Here is a 17,785-nt window from a genome sequence, read left to right on the forward strand (position 1 = left end):
GGTCTAAGAGCAAACTGATCTACAAACTGAAAGATCAAAACTACATTTCACCCAAAAACAAGTGTAAAATTGTGACCCAATTTCCATGTACATTCTTCTCGAATCGACCTCAAGGAGTCACCATGTAATTCACTACTACTTTTATAAGATAAAAAGCAGAGAAGATTGTTAAAACTTGAATCCAGAATTGGTCAAAATCTCTTACAGATTGTCACTGCATTATCAGGGAATATGACAGAAAGATTAACAAGCAACTAAATTTCAATAATAAAGATGCCACTTCAAGAATGTTCAACATTTACTTCAAATCCTTTTACCCGCCAACTTTTGTCCAGCCGCTGTGCTAGGAGACTTGAATTCAACATCACAGTTCAAATTCTCTTACACTTTGCACTCAAAAGGACACAATACGGGGGAGCTTGGCCCAAGGTATTATGTAGAGCAGATTTGGTGTCACTGAACTCCTACTTCTGGGCCTTAAACTCAAAAAAACTTGTTCTATCAATTAACTGCTATTCCGAACAGCAACTTCAGATTGGATTGTTTCCTGGGAAATTATGCCGTTAATGTCGATAAAGACATAGTAAAGCACATCATGCAACCCTTAATATGAAGGGGGCATTTCCGTAGAAGCGTTTGGAGGAAAAGGTAGTTCAGTGATCATCTTCATTAATTCCAGGGCAGTTAGATAGGAGCAACTCTATCGAGTCGTACTGCAATGAACAGCAGAATGATGTTAAGAAAAGGAGGATTCAGGTTTAGCATAACATACAAGTCAATCTTGAACTATTGTCTCAAAGATTGGTGCAATAGACTCACCTGGTATCCACAGAAAAGGCAATATCGATGTTCCTCTCTCAGTTTAATCAAAATGCTCTCCAAATCCTGCATCAATCACTGACCTATGTTATACCAATTCCCCAGCAAAAACGTTCACACCGAAATAACACAAATTTATATATCTATATCTATATACATATATATCATGTGAATAATGAGTAACAGCCTAAGAAGCAGGGTATGGGTCAAAAATAGGAACATCACCTAAAAGACATTGAAAACTAACTTGACTCCAGAATTTGAGCTAAAAGCTAAGGTTAATGGAATTGTGGAAATGACAGCTTTTGGGAGCTGGGTGAAGCATCTGAAAGGTGTAACTTCCTATTTCTTCTTTTTATGCTAATCGGAAGACCTTGTAAACTACTTGCCCTGGGTCTCTCCCTCTTGTACCTTACATTTAATAATGAAATTGTTTCTTTTCAGAGTAAATCAATATACAGGAGGTGGTGTAGTTGAATCAAATATTCGGAGTGGACAAAAGAAGAGATTTGAGAGATGGTGTGCCTAAAAAATTCCAGTATGAGAAATTTCAGTTCTTAAATATTTGTCTTATTTGATCTTTCTTCGCAAATGTCCACCACAGGGTTCCAATTAATAGAGCTCGACTTTGAAATAGCAGAGTAGTCTAACCAATGGCAGACAGCAATTCATTTTAATCTTGAATCAAAAAATGAAAGATTGATCCTACCATGATGTTGAGGATTGTTGGGAGAGAAGTCCCACATCGGCTAATTAAAGGGTTGATCATGGGTTTATAAGTAAGGAATACATCTCCATTGGTACAAAGCCTTTTGGAGAAACCAAAAGCAAAACCACGAGAACTTATGCTCAAAGTGGACAATATCATACCATTGTGGAGATTTGTGATTCCTAACATAGTATCAGAATCATGCCTTTAACTTAACCATGTCAATAAAATTCTCAAATGTCGAACAAAAAAGTCGTTAGCCTCAAAGATGTAGTCAAAAGTGACTGTCGAACAAATGGGGTACTTTGTTCGAGGGCTCCAAAGAAAGAGTCGAGTCTCGATTAAGGGGAGTCTATTCGAGGGTTCCATAGGCCTCAAGAGAGGCTCTATAGTGTACTTTATTCGAGGGGAGGATTGTTGAGGATTGTTGGGAGAAGAGTCACACTTCCGCTAATTAAGGGGTTGGTCATAGGTTTATAAGTAAGGAATACATCTTCATTGGTATAAGGCCTTTTAGGAAAACCAAAAACAAAATCATAAGGGGGACAATATTATGCCATTGTGAAAAGCTGTGATTCCTAACCTAACAAAGGGAGAACTTTACATCAAATTAAGGAGGGTGGTAGAACTTTCAGAATAGAATTATACCTCTTCTGTTATTATCTCTTCCTCTTCTTCCTCCTCATCTCCTTCCTCCTCATCGTCCTTCTTCTCTGGCTCCACAACTTCCTTATTCTCCAACTGATCAAGTGCTGCCTTCGCCTTGTGGTAATTGACCACAATTCTTCGACTTCGCCACTGCAGCTTCTGTCGAGACCCAAATTCCTCCATCAAGGCCTCCTGATGGTTCCTCTTTCTCTCAGATCTTATAACTTCTTGCTTCTTCTTCTCTTTAATCGGATCTTGGCGGCCAATTCCAGCTCGTGACCGTCGAATCTCAAGTCCCACGGGCTCTGCCAGTCCCGATCCCTCCTTGCCCAAAGCTGCGCCAGGAGTGTACCCCATTTGCTTCAACAACTTAAATCCAATGTTCGATTGTGGAATCGGAGCCTCTATTCTGGCCAATGTCTGTTCATCCTCTTCGAATTGCTTCCGTTCTCTATCCCGTCTGCGCTGTTCTTGCCAATTGAAGGTTTTGGGCTTCTTAATCGACGTTTGAACAGCAGGGGTTTTATTAGCAGGAAGCTGCAATTAAATTTGATTTTAAGACCAAGAAACTAATGGAGGAACTAACCCTAGAATTATCGATTGGCTGAAGAACAGAGCAAAGCCAGAAGACCTTACCTTCTTGGACATGGATTTGGAAGAGCTAGTAACTTCAGGAGGAAGCAACTTAGAAAGGTCGCCCATGTAATCATCTTCTCCATCGTCTGGTTCGTTGGATTGCTTGAAAGCTGATTCCGCCATAGCTCGTAACCTCTGGAACGAATAATAATTTACCGCTATTTGGACATTCTTTTAAAAAAAGATGTTAAATTAGTAAAAGAAAGAATATCATTATTTAGAAAACACTTATAAATTCGTAACCGTTTCAGCCGACGTGGACGCCAGCTCATCAACTTCCAACAATTGCAAAAACTTCATCGTCTTCATTGCCGCCAAAGAGTACGCTCATTTGCAGGCGATTTTTTCACACTCCACACCTGTCCGTACGAGTTCATTTTCTCTCTGTGCGAACCAGTTCAGCACGCCTTCCTTCTGCTCTCTCTCTCGAAGGTACCATTTCCAAACCCTAACTTCCACTGAACAACTTTTCCGTTCCGCCATTTTTTCCTTTTGGAGTAATTCTTGTTGCAGAGAAAGAGTAGCAAGAAAACAACTCTTTCTTCGGCTTTAACTACTACGTGTCAACGTCTTACTCTTAATCTTTTTGTAGTTTTTGATTCTTACTTGGAATATCGGTGTGGTGACTTCTTCTGTGGTTTAATCTTCTTGTACGCTACCATGTTCTTGACGCTTTACTTGTGTTCGATTCTATGTTCCATGGAAACAGAGAATCATCAAACTGGACCGTGGTTTTTGGAGAAATGCTCCAACAGCGTCTGTTTGGGTATTTTAATGTCGTTTTCTATTTGACGATTCTGACATCGCTGGCTAGGGCCTTCACTAATCCGTCGGATGGTAACTATTTCAACTACATTTTTTTTGCTTGAATGCAGCTTATTAATTTTAGTTTCTTGGCTTCGAATTAGGAACTTGATTGGAATAGAGCACTGGTTTTTATGGTTATAGTTTCTTGACGTCTTCTGATAGCCTCCTGATCATAAGCTATCTTGAGGATTAATATATGATAATCGTAGACATCACCTATTTGCGAATCATTCCGAAGCTTTGTAGCTATTCTTTTACCCGTTATTGACGGATTGATATTGTGTACTGTACAGTTGCAGCTCTTCAGGATCTGTACAGTGCCATGAACTATCCACTCGAGCTTAAAGGATGGAGAAAAGAAGGTGGAGATCCTTGTGAGGAATCATGGACTGGAGTGTCTTGCTCCGGTTTCTCTGTAATGTACCTGTAATGTCATAAAGCTCCTTGAACATCATAAACATGTTCTTGATATTATGTTTCCTTCTTTGACCGAAGTGCTTCTCTGAATATTATCTGCTTCTGTAGTAAGCTCCATGGACTAAATCTCACTGGGAATCTTGGAGGACAGCTTAACAATCTCATAAATTTGAAGCAAATGTAGGTTATTTGTTTGGTCAATAGAACAATTGTCAATGTTGCTGATTACTGTGTGATTACGTCTGTTTAATTCTCTTGCTAGGGATGTTAGCTCTAATAGACTTACGGGTGAAATTCCGCACAACTTGCCTCCTAATGCGACTCATATGTAAGTTGTATGTGATGTTTTTCATCCATAGTTGTGTACTCAAAGGGTTCTTTTTGTATTTGAAAATATGGCATGTACCCAGTTACTCTGTTTAATAGATTCTGTAAAATTCTTATATGTTGCAGAAATATGGCATTCAACCGTTTAAGCAAAAATCTTCCACATACTTTATCTTACATGGGAAATCTCCGACATATGTAAGTTGATCTTTGACTACCGTTGCGTTAACGTTTAAAGGTCCTTCGTTCTTTATCCATATTCTTTTGCACGCAGAAATCTGAGCCATAATACTCTATCTGGTGTGCTTGGAAATGTGTTTGCTGGTTTACAGAATTTGAGAGAGATGTACGCTTCCTTCTTCGCTAATAATGTTATTTCTGCCTTTGAATTGAACCGATTTGAACGGACAATTAATCAAGTCAACTGCTGATTTGTGTTTTACTGCATGCCTTTCTAATTTACCTCACAAAGTTCCATACTTTTTCTACAGTTCGACTCTCGCATTCAGATATTAACTCATAATACTTTGGGTTATTTAAATTTTTACATACAATCCTTTTTGGTCATGGGATTCAACCAATGATTAATCCTCATTCACAGGGATTTATCATATAATGACTTTGCTGGAGATTTGCCAAATTCCTTCAGTTCTCTGACGAACATCACTAGACTGTGAGTTTCTTGTATTTGTTTATTTCTTCTTTCTTTATACAAAAATTTGAACAACTATTTATCATATTAATGCTATCTAGACTAGGTTCTTGCAGCATAACCAATTCACTGGATCAGTTGCCTACTTGTCCCACCTTCCATTAATTGACTTGTATGTTATCCATGGCTTCCTCTTCTCCGTCCAGTGTAGAATCTCTGCCTATTTCGGCTAGCTACTACTCGTGTACTCACTCACATATCCCTTCTTCTGTCAGGAACATCCAAGACAATTATTTTAATGGCATTATTCCAGACAATTTTAGAAACATTCCAAATTTGTGGTAAGCTTTTCAAATTTCAACTATTGGTGGTGGATTCTTTTGCCTAAACCGATCATGAAGTTACACAAAAGAAACTTTCACTTGACCTCTGTTTAGGATTGGGAGCAATAGGCTTCGTCCACAAGTTAATTCTCCACCCTGGGATTTTCCCCTGGGAAAAGATCCTATAATGCAGAACATCAGTGGTCCTCCAACAACCAAGTCAAACGCCATCCAGAATTATCCCTCTCGTGGTGCCGTGAGGCATGAGAAGAGAAGGCATGGTTCTGGTGGAATAGGTCTCCTGGTAGGAGGAGTGACACTAGTAGTAACCTTCGCAGCTCTCTTTGTCGTATTTTCCATGAAGAAAGTTCATGAAAAGAAAATAAATTTGAAGATTAGCAATACGTTACCTCGTTCTCTTTCTCTGGGCAAAGCTGAAGGTGAATCCATATCCTTATAAAGTTCTTCCAAATTTTTGCTTTTTTATTGCCAGATGTCTTCATGTTGTGGACTTGGTGCTTCTCCTTACAAAATTCTTCCAGATTTTTGTTTTTTATTGCCAGATGTCTTCACGTTGTGGACTTGGTGCCGTTTAGCTATAAATAGATCGAAGCTTATTGGCTAATTTATATAACTAATTGAATGATTAAAAGAAACCCTACCAATACAGGTAGATATCTGACCTATATTAATCCCATAGGTCTTTGTTCTCTCCTATCATTGGGACAGATATATTTCTGATCTCAACATACTACTTTTTTGTCTTCCGAGTTTCAAAGTTAATATGTCGTAATGGAAATGGTAATGTTGACACTTGAAGAATGTAATCGTTCAATTATGTAAATGGCATTGTTTTCTTGAAGTCGTCTAAGATTTGAAACGGAATATTAGTATTATGGGAATTCATCTTCTTAGTATGATGAAAATGCAAAAGCTCCCATCATAACACGGAGACTAGTTTCCCTTAGTGAGTTTGGTTTCAAACGTTTGATACATTACAAATATTGAATTTCATCTTTTCAGTCTCTGATCGCATATTCGTAAATGTCAAGCATGCCTATACTCGACTAGCATCTTTTTTCCAGATATTAAGCAATTCTTTTTCTGTGATAGATGGTTCGTCAACTGCACCTGAAGAAGGCTCACAAAGCTTGCCCCTGAGTTCTCAATTCATGGGCTGTCCAAGGCCTATACCTATATTAAATCACACGAGAACAGAGAAATTTTCAGGAAGAAAAGGTTTCTCAAACAGATGTAGGCTCCCAGTGAGAACAAAAATTTACACCCTGGCAGAGGTTCAATCCACTACAAACAACTTTAGTCAAGAGAATCTTCTGGGAGAGGGATCTCTTGGTGCTGTTTATAGAGCTGAATTTCCTGATGGCCAAGTAAAATGATCCCTATACGAGCAAAGTTTGATCTGACCTCCATGAACTTTTTTCTGACTTCTAATTTCTACCAGGTTTTGGCAGTAAAAAATCTCAACATGGGAGCTCTCTCCTTTACAGAAGAAGAGCAATTTCTGGATGTGGTATGGACTGCTTCCCGTTTGGGGCACCCGAACATTGTTACGCTGCTTGGATATTGTGTAGAGCATGGACAACATATTCTCGGATATGAATACGTTCGAAATCTGTCTCTTGATGACGCTTTACACTGTGAAGCATACATGCCTCTGTCATGGACTGTCCGTCTCCAGATTGCTCTTGGAATTGCTAGGGCTTTAGAGTAAGTAAAGTATTTGATCATCAATTTCATGTTGTCTGACCAAACTTAAGAGAGGCAAAAACCTTTAGTTCATCTGTGATTTTACATTTTATATGCAATATATGTTTTTTAAAAAAAATTAATTTGGCTTCCAAATCTTCAATGTATGACTAGCTTAACAAGCATTCTACGGTTTTTGTCGTTTGTATTTATGTTTTTTCTATAAACATTTTGAGAAAAATGCAAATTACTCTAAATGCTAAAACTCACCCTTATTCTTTGTGATGTATAAAAATTTCTGGTTCATCTTTTCTAAAATCACTTTCTTTTACCTTGAGACAAGGTTTTCATTTATAGTTGTATTCTTGAGGGTTTATAACTGTGTTCCTTTTGGGTTTTCAGTTATTTGCATACAAGTTTTTTCCCTCCATTTGCTCACTGCAGTCTGAAGGCTGCCAACATCTTACTTGATGAAGAACTGATGCCTCGTATTTGTGATTGTGGGCTGTCTGTTTTGAGGCCATTTGTGACCAATGGAGTTAAAACGAAGGTAAAAAACAGTTGAGAATGTGCTTATTTTATTATTATTGTTTTGCATTTGATAGTAAATAAACAGCTCTAAATGTTCATTTTGGAAGAGTAACATTGTTCATAAACTACAATTTTAAAATTTGCCTTGTTTTCTTGTGGTAATTTTTTCATAAATTTTACGTGTAAAAACTGATGAAAACAGGCTTCAGAGATTGTCAGCGGTGACATAGGCTACCTTGCACCTGAACATGGGCAGCCAGGATTTGATAATACTAGAAGTGACGTGTATACCTTTGGGGTGTTGCTTTTGGAGCTTGTCACAGGAAGAAAACCATTTGACAAGTACAGTTTCATTTGAAACTCCTCTTGGTTTTCTCTTCCTTTTCAAGTTCTCATTGCAGTTCTGAACGTGAATAATTTTGTTCTTTTTACCCAGTTCGAAACCGAGGGAAGAGCAATCGCTGGTGAAATGGGCTTCATCTCGGCTTCATGACAACGAGAGTTTAGAACAGATGGTTGATCCAAGCATTAAAGGAACATTTTCCTCCAAGTCCCTCTCACGCTTTGTCGATATCATCTCCCTTTGTATACAGGTAAAATGAAATCTTATGTCCCTTAATTTATTTCTAGGCTGATTTGAAGTAGCTTCTCGTATAAATGTTGAATTGATATATGTTAAAAGAATTTGATATAGTCTTGTTAGGAATCACGACTTTCCACACTACTCTTCGTAATTGTATGACATTGTCCACTTTGAATATGAGCACAAGTCCTCATGACTTTGCCTTGGACTTCTCCAAAAGATCACGTACCAATGAAAATGTATTCTTTATCTATAAACTCATGATCATCCTCTAAATTAGTCAATCTGGGATTCCCTCCCAACAATCCTCCCCTCGAACAAAGTACACCGTAGAGCCTCTCTTGAGGTCTATGTAGCCTTCGAACAACCTCCCTTTCATTTAGGCTTGACTCCTTTCTCTGAATCTCTTGAACAAAGTACACCCTTTGTTCAACACATAAGTCATTTTTTACTGCACCTTCGAGGCTAGCAATTTATTTGTTCGATTCGTGAGGATTCTATTGACATAACTAAATTAAGGGAATAACTCTATATTATATTAAGAATCACGACTCTCCAAAATGGTCCACTTTGAACCTTTCATCTATGGAATAACTTTTCTAACTTATTTTCTTGTGAATTTCATCTATGGACGATCAGCCTGCGAAGGAATTCCGACCACCAATGTCCGAAATAGTGGAACATTTAACGAACCTTCAAAGGAAGATGGAGAAAGCCGAACGTGCTGCTATAGAAGGAACTGAAGTGGATCTTTTTGAAAAATCATTTCGTTCTACCAACACTGGCTACGTAAGTTCACCAACATACAGCTATCCTTCCACCTCATTTTAGAAAAATACTTTACTATGTGTATAATAGATGCTTTAGTAAGAATCTTCTTCGTCTCATGTACAGACGGTTCTTGAAAGAGTGAATCAATTTTCGACCATGGTAGATATATAGAATTGAACTAACGAACTCAAAAATAATATTAGTGCTTCATCTACGTAAATATTTTTGAATTGATGTAGAAATAAAAAATTTATGATTGGCTCGTTTAAATTTATATAATCATATAAAAAATTACTAACTTCTACCAGTTGTGAAATTAAAAATAATATACTTAAATGAAAACTAAAATGTTTTTTTTTTTATAAATAAAATGGATTAGTTTTAATGATGCCCAATTAAGCTAAGTGTACGTCATTAATCAATTTATTTTATAATCAAATTGTAGAATTTATTTTATAAGGTTGAAATACAACTTTATATCGTTATTATTAATTATAGGATTATTATCTTATAACTAGAAGTTATTAACAAGGACCAAAATAGAGCTTTTATAAAGAACATTTTTCAATTAACCTAAGTAATAATTTGACGCAAACTTCAAAAACTAAAAAATGTAATCATTAATTTCATGAAAATAATCATAAATTCTATTAAATTATTTTATTGTTGTTAAAAATTTCATTTTCAATAATAAAAAAATAACCAACTAATTAAAAAATGTACTTTTTGGAAGTGACGTTTGGTAAAATTGCCGGCACGAGTAATACACGTGGTCTCAAGGACTTAGCGGATTTAGCTTACGTGGATGCCAGCTCATCAGTTGTTCCGTAATCAAGAACTTCGCCTTCTCTAGTCTCAGTTTACACTCCGCGCTGCTCTGCTCTGCTTTCTTTGGACCTTTTGACGTTCTTTACTGTTCGAAAATCTACGAGAAGCAGTTCGACTGACCCGAAATTTCTACATTCCTCGTTACATTTCCGCTCTGCTCTGCTGATTCGTTTTGCGGATTGGTTGGTATACGATTGGTATTCTGAATTTTGACTGTTTGTCATTTTGTATTCTGAATTTTGACTGTTTGTCATTTTGTATTCTGAATTCTGAATGTTCTGTTTTAGCGATTGAAGAAAAAAAAAACGTCTAAACTGGTGGCGATCTCTCAAGAAAGGGCCCACCTCCGTGCGGTAATGTATTTCAGTGTCATTGTCTTCTTGGCAACTCTGACTTCAGTCGTTCAGTGCTTTACTGACCCGCAGGATGGTAACCCTAATGATCTTCTTGTCGTTTTCGTATTCTTGATTGGTTTTTTTCTGTTTAGATGCTTTCCCTTGATTGGGTTATAGGAGAATTAAATAACGAAATTGGAATGGGATCAATAGCACTGCATTTTATTGATCAATACTAATTTTACCGGTTAAGTAAGATAGATTGAACTAAAGAAATTAGGGTTTTCTTAAAACAATTCAAGCTGAGCGTCGAATTCATGTCAATTCTGAATTTTCTGGCGTTCCAATGTCCAGTTTTAGCTCTTCTCAATCTGTATAGTACCCTAAACTACCCACCAGAGCTTAAAGGATGGGGAACAAATGGTGGGGATCCTTGCGGTGGAACGTGGACTGGGGTGTTTTGTGTTGGTTCATCTGTAATAGACCTGTAATGTACTTAACTCGGCCCTTTGTTCATTCGATTTTCCAAGAGTCCCTATAAATAAGACCCTTAGAAGTTTTCTTTTTATGCAGTAAACTTAATAGATTAAACCTTTCTGGGAATCTTGGAGACCAGCTTTATCTTCTCCATAATTTGAAGCGACTGTAAGAATGAACCACTTTCTTCGACTATGGTTCAACCAAAACTCATTTGCTTAATGATATTTTTTTCATTAGGGATGCTAGCTGCAATAAAATTCTGGGTGAAATTCCTTCCGGGTTACCCCCGAATGTCACCTATATGTAAGTTACATGTCTTGCTTTAGTCGCTCCTAGACCTGTAAGTGCCTGTCTAAATGTTTCTTTCATCTGAAATCATATTCTTATATGTGCAGGAATCTAAGCCATAATGTGCTATCTGGCCCCATTGCAAATGTTTTTTCTGGCCTACAAAATCTTGTGGAGATGTATGATTTTTCACCAGTTTTCTTAATTCCTCTGAATTGAAAATGTAAGGAATTGGTTAATTTTCCTAGTATAAGCCCATTAAGATTTTCCATGACCAAGAAAGAAGATACAGACTGGATATATTTTTACTCTTAGCGAGCGTAGCTAACAAATGGATAATAATCTCCATTGTTGGCAACTTGTACTAACATTTTGATGGTGGTGAATTAATTCATTTATGTAACGATAATGAAGTTAATCAAGCATATATTATATTGAAATGTGAAATTATAATATGCTTGAGTCAGTTACCCTTTTGGTCAGGCTGTTTTAACCACTGATTGTTCTTATTCTACAGGGATCTGTCATATAACAACTTCACTGGAGATTTATCAAATTCATTTGCTTCTCTGACTAATATCAATAGACTGTGGGTTTTTGAATTCGATTATTTCTTCTTGATAAATTAATTAATACAAATTATTAGTTTCATTAATATCTAGCATACTAGGTTCTTGCAGGAAAACAAATTCACAGGGTCGGTTTCCTACTTATCTCATCTTCCATTAACTGATTTGTATGTTTTTCCGTTACCGTACTACTGAATTTTAACTTGTGTCACTATATAACCTTTTGACTCACATTAAACTTTACTAGGAACATCCAAGACAATTACTTTAGCGGCACTATTCCAGAGCATTTTAAGACAATTGCACATTTATGGTGAGGTTTTTAGATCTCTTAGCAGTTAGGGTCTTTCTTTTGCCTAAACTAGGCATTATTTATCTCTAAGTTTTTTCTTATGTTGCCTCTCAATCCCTCATTAGGGTTGGGGGAAATAGGTTCGATGTGAGTAAATCTCCATCCTGCGATTTTTCCTTAGAAAAAGCACCTTTGACGCACAACAATAGCAGGCCTCCATTAACCGAGTCAATTATCTTTGAGAAATGTCCCTACAAGAAAAAGGTTGGGAAAAAGGGGGGGAAATTAGGTCCTGGTGGAATAGCTATAGTGGCTGGTGGAGGTGGTTTTGTGATAATCCTTGCAGCTCTATTTATTGCAATCTGCAAGACTCAAATATGTGCAAAGAAAGGGAGCATGAAGCTCGTAAACATGTCTCTTCCAATCAGCACAGCTGCAGGTGAATGATCTTCTCCTCACATGCAACTTCTCATACTGCTACATTCTCTATCGTAACTTCTGGGACGTATATAGTGAAACATGATTACACGTGAACAAATTACTAAAATATCTTAAAATGAAGGATTGATTAATGAATTTACAGACCATTCATGTCAAGTTTTGACTGAGTGCCATTGGTCTCTATGTTTTTTCCTATATTTGTACTACCTTTACCTGCTTGTGTGTTTCTGATTCAAGCATTCTATTTATATGTTCTGGAGGGCACAATATACTGAGTTTTATGGTTTTACCATCAAGATTTCAGAAGATATGGTGTAGATATTCATTGAACCCAATGATTCAATTATTTCCACTTCATTTTTCTTGAAGTCTTTTAAAATTTTGAGAACAAAGAATTATGTTTCGATGAAATTTAGTATGATAGTTCAAATGTCTTGCCTGTCGGTTCTCCAGTCATAGGTGGCGGTCCAAATCATGCCTGTTCTACTCGTCATGCCAGAACTGAGAGGGCATATGGCAGAAGAAGTTTCTGTAGGAGATCCAGGTTCCCAGTGAAAACAAAAACTTACAACGTGACTGAGCTTGAGTCTGCTACTAACAAGTACAGTGAAGAAAACCTTCTTGGAGAGGGATCTCTTGGTTCTGTCTATAAAGCTGAATTTCCCGATGGCCAAGTATAATGAGCACACTTGAATCAGTACTACCAATTTACTTTTCAAAATGATACTCATATTTGATGCCAGTGTACCTAATGAAAAAATCTAACTACATTTGTGTTTTGGATCAGATTTTGGCTGTGAAAATGGTTGATATGGAAGCACTCTCTTTCACAGAAGAACAACAGTTTTTGGATGTGGTCTGCACGATTACTCGTTTGAGGCACCCTAACATTGTTAGCCTTCTTGGATATTGTGTAGACAATGGGCAACATCTACTAACCTATGAGTATGTCGGGAATCTGTCTCTTGATGATGCTCTGCACAGCGTCGGACAAAACCTTCTATCGTGGAGTGTTCGACTCCAAATTGCTCATGGAGTTGCCAAGGCTTTGGAGTAAGTACATTAATAATCAGGACTGAGTCTTCTTCTGATCTAGAAACTTGCTTGTGGAACGTGGCTTCGTAATCTCTATCGTTGAACAATTTTGATTTTTCTCAAGTGCTTTCTATATTTATGCCACTAACTCATAAGTATCTCTTTGTCTAAGGAAGCTTCAAGCAGCTTATATTTTATGGGGTTATAATCGTTGTCTTTCTGCATTTTCAGTTACTTGCATAATGCTTTTTTCCCCCCATTGGCGCACTTCAATTTGAAGGCCGCCAACATCATGCTTGATGAAGAATTAATGCCGAAGATTTGTGACTGTGGTTTGTCTGTTTTAAAGCCTCTTGTAAGCAATGGAGTTAAAATCAAGGCAAGTAACATCCTGAATACACTTAAACCATCCTTAAATGCTTGAAATGGTAGTCGGAACAGTGGTCTTCAGGTACAAACTTTTCATAAACAAAACATATTGCAAGGGATGTTCAATGTTACTTTAAACTTCTAGCTGATGAGTTGCTCAAAGACATCTAGAAACGCATTGTCATTGTTTTTCTCTCTACTGCACGTTTTCTTGTTATCATCTTCATCCAATTCGTTTGTTCCCTATATGTTCTTGGGATGTAATTTGTTTAACCTTGATCACAGTTTCTTTTCTTAGCCATTTTATTAACGAAATATTGATGAAAACAGGCTGCTCAAATAGCTATTGCTGACACTGGCTACTTTGCACCTGAATATGGTCAGTCTGGGATTGATTATACCAAAAGTGATGTGCATGCATTCGGTGTATTGCTTTTGGAGCTTATTACAGGAAAAAAACCGAATGAGTATGGCCTATCCTACCTCTTGGCTGTATCTTCTAGCTTTTCTCATCCCTTTGGCTCTTTCCAGATTGTTAAAACTTTGATTCGTGTCACACAGTTTGAGACCAGGGATCGAGCAATCTCGGTTAAGACGGGCGTCATTTCAGCTTCACGATTGTGGGAGTCTAGACGAGATTATCGATCCTGACATTAAAGGAACAATATCCTCCAAGGTTCTCTCTCGCTATGCTGATATTATCACCCTTTGTATACAGGTAAATGGCAGGATACCCTTGTGAGATATAGAAACTCTTTGAAGTATGTCACTAGTTGATTTGTTTATGTAACCAACGGCTGGCTGACCTTCACATCTGTGTGTGTGATTGAAAACTTAATCAGCCTGTAACAAAGCGTCGGCCTCCTATGTTCGCCATTGTCGGGTACCTGACAAGTATTCGGAGAAGGGTCGAGATGGAAAAACGTGCTGCAGTAGTAAGTAAAGCAGTTGACACCTTTGAGAAATCCTTCCATACAACTAACACAGGCTTCATGAGCTCGCCAACATATAGCTGCTCATCCATCTGATCTTGTTGGACACCAATTGACCAGAATAATTAGAGTCATTTCCATTTCATATCTCTTAGATGACAAGGAAAAAGTTCCAAGATCAGCCAGAAGTTTTGTTGACTAAATTCTCATGTATAGCAGGTTTGAGCTCGATAGAGTCGTTACTCTTTGTGTTGATTGTAACAATGCAGGCCGTGGCCAATTTCTGGTCCTATATGAAACTCACTTGAACAAGAAAGTTACTGAATTAAGAGAACAAAAAAGTTTGTGATAGACTCGGTTGCCTTTTTTTTCCCCCCCTTTGTCATATGATCAGTTTTTGCATCTCATCTTCTTTTTCTTTCATATGATCAGTCTTAGTATGTACGACCATCTCGAATCAGAGATTTAGTGTGAATTAAATAGAAGAAACGCTTATCGAGATAAAAACGAGAGAGTTGGAGTAGGCGAGTTAGTCCTCATTCACCTGAGGGATTCCGATCACCTACTAGACCTTTGATTTGGTAGGTAACTTTGCCAAAGGGTATGATCAGATTTGATTACGAAGGAAGGCACTCGAAGTGAGACAACTCAATCTTGTACAACAAAAGGGTATGATAGAATTGACCCTCTATTATCGGGCAAAGAAAGAGACCTCTTTTTGTGTGTATATATATACAAGTATCTTGAAAACGAATAAAGATCTAGAATTGGCCATCTATCATCGGGCAAAGAAAGACGTATCAAATACCTCAGTAGTATTTTATATTTTATAATGAATAGAATAAGAGTATAAAAGATTTGACTCTTTCAAATATTTCTTTTAAGAAATATGGGAAAAATTCGAAATTAAGAATTCAAGATTTATTGAATTCAAAATAATAATAAAAAAATATGATTTTATAAGAGAAATTCTACAAAATTAAAATTGGGCTAAATTTATAATTTAATATTTGTAATTGTAGTGGATGCACCGATAAGGGTAGTATTGTAATTACGCAACCATCTGAGAATCGGGCTGCAACGGCGCCAGATTGAGTAACACGAGTTGAAAAGAAGTTCTTCTTGCGCTGGTTTTAGAAGTTCAGTCTCCTCCTCCTCCTCTTCCTCTTTCCCGCGAGCTTCATCGCAAGGGGTATTTGTTTCTTCCTTCTATCCAACCCTCTTTGTTTGAATGTTTATGGATTTTCCTAATGTACAATGCTTGATCGCACTTGATGTAATTGTAAACGCAATCCGTCTAGGTTTACCTCTCTGCGGTTTGATCTGCCTGCTTCTCTTTTCGAGGAAATAGAGAAATTGAATTTTAGTCTGCAGGTGTGCGAGTTAGCGGATATTGTTTGACGCTTCCGGCTTGATCTAAACGCATTTATTTGGTTTAGATTTCGAATTGTTCGTTATCCAGCGGGTTATTGGTTCGAATTGACGATGTAGATTGCCCTACTCTTTTTGCAGTTCCATTATGATATTTGCATCTAGCTGCTCGTTCTTCACAGGAAGTTAGAAATTCCTGATTTTTTTTTTTTTTTAATGCACGTCTTTTTCTGCTGAGAAAACGTAAAGGAACGGGATACATACATGTTTCGTTATTATTTCACCTAATTAATTTTCCGTTTCAGTGAATGATTTCAGGAAAAAAAAAGATTTTTTTTTTTCTTTCGACGTGGTTTTTGAGACCTGAGTCTTGCATCTTTTCTTTCTGCAGCTTTGGTCATTGCCAGTAACTTGAAAAAAAAACCCATGGATGCTTCAGAGCGTAGGTACTTGGAGGATGATGATACGTCAATAATGAAAACGATCAAAGGTGCTACTACAGGATTTGTTTCTGGGACCATTTTTGGGACAATTGCTGCCACGTGGTATGATGTGCCCCGTGTTGAGAGAAACGTTGCTCTGCCCGGGCTTGTGAGAACCTTGAAAATGATGGGAAACTATGGGATGACATTTGCTGCTATTGGAGGGGTATACATTGGCGTTGAGCAGCTTGTCCAGAATTATAGAATGAAGAGAGACTTCGTAAATGGAGCAATAGGTGGTTTTGCAGCTGGAGCATCTGTTCTCGGATATAAAGGTGAAACTTTGTACTCTTTATTTGTATTCTTTCTAGATCTTGATATGGTCGCAGTTTGAATTCTTAAATTAGCAAACGTGAACGAAGTTCTGTTAACATGTTTTATAAGTGTTGTTTCTCCTTTTCTCTGCTTTCCTGTCATAGAGGATGGAATGAAGTTTTATTTTATGAATGTGGAGAGTTTTTTCTCCTAACTGTAGTTTATGAGGCATGTTTTCATCTGATATTTAAATGCTAACTCCAAAAAAGTTAACACCATTTATCATTAATTTAATTCACTCATTATTTTGTTCCGTCTAACCTTTTTGGTTTTCTTACTCTCGACCTTTTTATGAAAAGTGGAACTGGTGCACTGGAGGGGAATTGTAAGTATGTTATTTAAGCTCGGGTTAATGTAGATTACAGTAGGCATATGCTTCAGCAGAAGCGCCCTCCTACTGTGATTTTTGCATCCATCTGGTGTTCTCTTTCTAAGTATTTTTGTAACTATTATGGTGTGCATATTTCAGTTAATTTGGAGTCTTTTTTTTAACACTTTGGTCTAGCATGACTTTCTTGCTATTGATATATTCTTTGTTTCTTGTAAAAAACAAAGAGACAAATTATGAAAGATTACTGTTATTCTGAAGTTCAATACTGGCATGGTTACGGACTAAGCAAATGGAAGTAGCACTATTGCATAACTGTGTGAAACTGATACAGAGTACTCTAGACTTTAAGAGGCCTGGAACCACCCCCCACCCCCTCCCGATTCCAAAGCGAAACTAATGTACCTTTATTTTAAGGAATTTTTTTTGACAATATAGAAACAACAAATTTTCCATATTATTATTGTTTAGTATGCCTCACTACTTTTCGTGAGAAAGGTCATGTGTTGTGGTAGGCAAGATTTCTTGCTATTGTTTGGGGTATTTGACTAGAGAGGAACACTAGAATTTCTAGGGAGGTTGGGAGTTCGAATGAGGAGGTCTAGGAGGGGGCTCAATTTAATGCCTCCCCATGGGAGTTTATTAATAACCTCTTTTGTGATTATGATCTTGATTTGATTTTATTAGATTAGAGACATTTTTTAGTTGGTTTGAGGTTCCCTTCACTTTTTTGTGGTTTTTTTTTTTTTTTTTTTTTTTTTTTTTTTTTTTTTTTTTTTTTTTTTTTTTT

The 17,785-nt window shown here is 37.1% G+C and overlaps 4 protein-coding genes across 7 annotated transcripts in view; 3 read left to right on the forward strand and 1 right to left on the reverse strand.

Annotated features, from left to right (window-relative positions):
* Positions 1–22: 22 nt before the first annotated feature.
* LOC111481728 (G patch domain-containing protein 11) lies at positions 23–2,995 on the reverse strand. The gene is made up of 4 exons (XM_023127305.1): positions 2,813–2,995; positions 2,177–2,713; positions 820–885; positions 23–713 (listed from the first exon to the last, which is right to left on the reverse strand). The coding sequence occupies exons 1-4, from the start codon at positions 2,933–2,935 to the stop codon at positions 654–656; spliced, it is 786 nt and encodes a 261-aa protein (XP_022983073.1). The 5' UTR covers positions 2,936–2,995; the 3' UTR covers positions 23–653.
* Positions 2,996–3,154: 159 nt separating this feature from the next.
* Positions 3,155–9,079, forward strand: LOC111481585 (protein STRUBBELIG-RECEPTOR FAMILY 2-like). Its single transcript, XM_023127093.1, has 17 exons — positions 3,155–3,244; positions 3,522–3,649; positions 3,913–4,045; positions 4,145–4,216; positions 4,299–4,364; positions 4,490–4,561; positions 4,638–4,709; positions 4,965–5,036; positions 5,122–5,187; positions 5,291–5,356; positions 5,453–5,778; positions 6,452–6,726; positions 6,801–7,066; positions 7,448–7,595; positions 7,779–7,918; positions 8,013–8,169; positions 8,799–9,079. The coding sequence occupies exons 2-17, from the start codon at positions 3,556–3,558 to the stop codon at positions 8,988–8,990; spliced, it is 2,217 nt and encodes a 738-aa protein (XP_022982861.1). The 5' UTR covers positions 3,155–3,244; positions 3,522–3,555; the 3' UTR covers positions 8,991–9,079.
* A 776-nt stretch (positions 9,080–9,855) lies between these two features.
* Positions 9,856–14,871, forward strand: LOC111481588 (protein STRUBBELIG-RECEPTOR FAMILY 2-like). Of its 4 annotated transcripts, none has more exons than XM_023127097.1 (16): positions 9,856–9,940; positions 10,046–10,187; positions 10,448–10,580; positions 10,667–10,738; positions 10,811–10,876; positions 10,969–11,040; positions 11,379–11,450; positions 11,532–11,597; positions 11,678–11,743; positions 11,848–12,161; positions 12,581–12,837; positions 12,951–13,216; positions 13,430–13,577; positions 13,898–14,034; positions 14,129–14,285; positions 14,410–14,871. In XM_023127097.1, the coding sequence occupies exons 2-16, from the start codon at positions 10,115–10,117 to the stop codon at positions 14,593–14,595; spliced, it is 2,085 nt and encodes a 694-aa protein (XP_022982865.1). In that variant the 5' UTR covers positions 9,856–9,940; positions 10,046–10,114; the 3' UTR covers positions 14,596–14,871. The 4 variants fall into 4 exon arrangements, with proteins under 4 accessions (XP_022982865.1, XP_022982866.1, XP_022982867.1 ...); XM_023127098.1 differs by having other exon boundaries at positions 9,859–9,944; positions 12,617–12,837; XM_023127099.1 differs by lacking the exon at positions 9,856–9,940 and having other exon boundaries at positions 10,070–10,187; positions 10,448–10,585.
* Positions 14,872–15,527: 656 nt separating this feature from the next.
* The window catches only part of LOC111481780 (outer envelope pore protein 16-3, chloroplastic/mitochondrial-like), a 5,299-nt gene continuing 3,041 nt past the window's right edge, over positions 15,528–17,785 (forward strand). The window contains exons 1-2 of the mRNA XM_023127371.1: positions 15,528–15,691; positions 16,262–16,627. Of these exons, the coding sequence (XP_022983139.1) occupies positions 16,297–16,627 (331 nt within the window). The 5' untranslated portion in view covers positions 15,528–15,691; positions 16,262–16,296. The remainder of the gene's footprint in view (positions 15,692–16,261; positions 16,628–17,785) is intronic.

Source organism: Cucurbita maxima, unplaced genomic scaffold, assembly GCF_002738345.1.
Source record: "Cucurbita maxima cultivar Rimu unplaced genomic scaffold, Cmax_1.0 Cma_Scf00007, whole genome shotgun sequence".
Taxonomy (NCBI): domain Eukaryota; kingdom Viridiplantae; phylum Streptophyta; class Magnoliopsida; order Cucurbitales; family Cucurbitaceae; genus Cucurbita; species Cucurbita maxima.

What these genes read in the sequence shown, in the direction of transcription:
- LOC111481728 (XM_023127305.1), bottom strand. Translation starts at nt 2,935, where the DNA reads ATGGCGGAATCAGCTTTCAAGCAATCCAACGAACCAGACGATGGAGAA. An exon ending in AAGAGATAATAACAGAAGAG is followed by an intron (nt 886 to 2,176) that starts GTATAATTCTAT and finishes TGATTGATGCAG; the next exon opens with GATTTGGAGAGCATTTTGAT. An exon ending in GCCTTTTCTGTGGATACCAG is followed by an intron (nt 714 to 819) that starts GTGAGTCTATTG and finishes TGTTCATTGCAG; the next exon opens with TACGACTCGATAGAGTTGCT.
- LOC111481585 (XM_023127093.1), top strand. Translation starts at nt 3,556, where the DNA reads ATGCTCCAACAGCGTCTGTTTGGGTATTTTAATGTCGTTTTCTATTTG. An exon ending in CTTCACTAATCCGTCGGATG is followed by an intron (nt 3,650 to 3,912) that starts GTAACTATTTCA and finishes TGTACTGTACAG; the next exon opens with TTGCAGCTCTTCAGGATCTG. An exon ending in AGAAACATTCCAAATTTGTG is followed by an intron (nt 5,357 to 5,452) that starts GTAAGCTTTTCA and finishes ACCTCTGTTTAG; the next exon opens with GATTGGGAGCAATAGGCTTC.
- LOC111481588 (XM_023127097.1), top strand. Translation starts at nt 10,115, where the DNA reads ATGTATTTCAGTGTCATTGTCTTCTTGGCAACTCTGACTTCAGTCGTT. An exon ending in CATCTTCCATTAACTGATTT is followed by an intron (nt 11,598 to 11,677) that starts GTATGTTTTTCC and finishes AAACTTTACTAG; the next exon opens with GAACATCCAAGACAATTACT. An exon ending in TCCAATCAGCACAGCTGCAG is followed by an intron (nt 12,162 to 12,580) that starts GTGAATGATCTT and finishes ATGAAATTTAGT; the next exon opens with ATGATAGTTCAAATGTCTTG.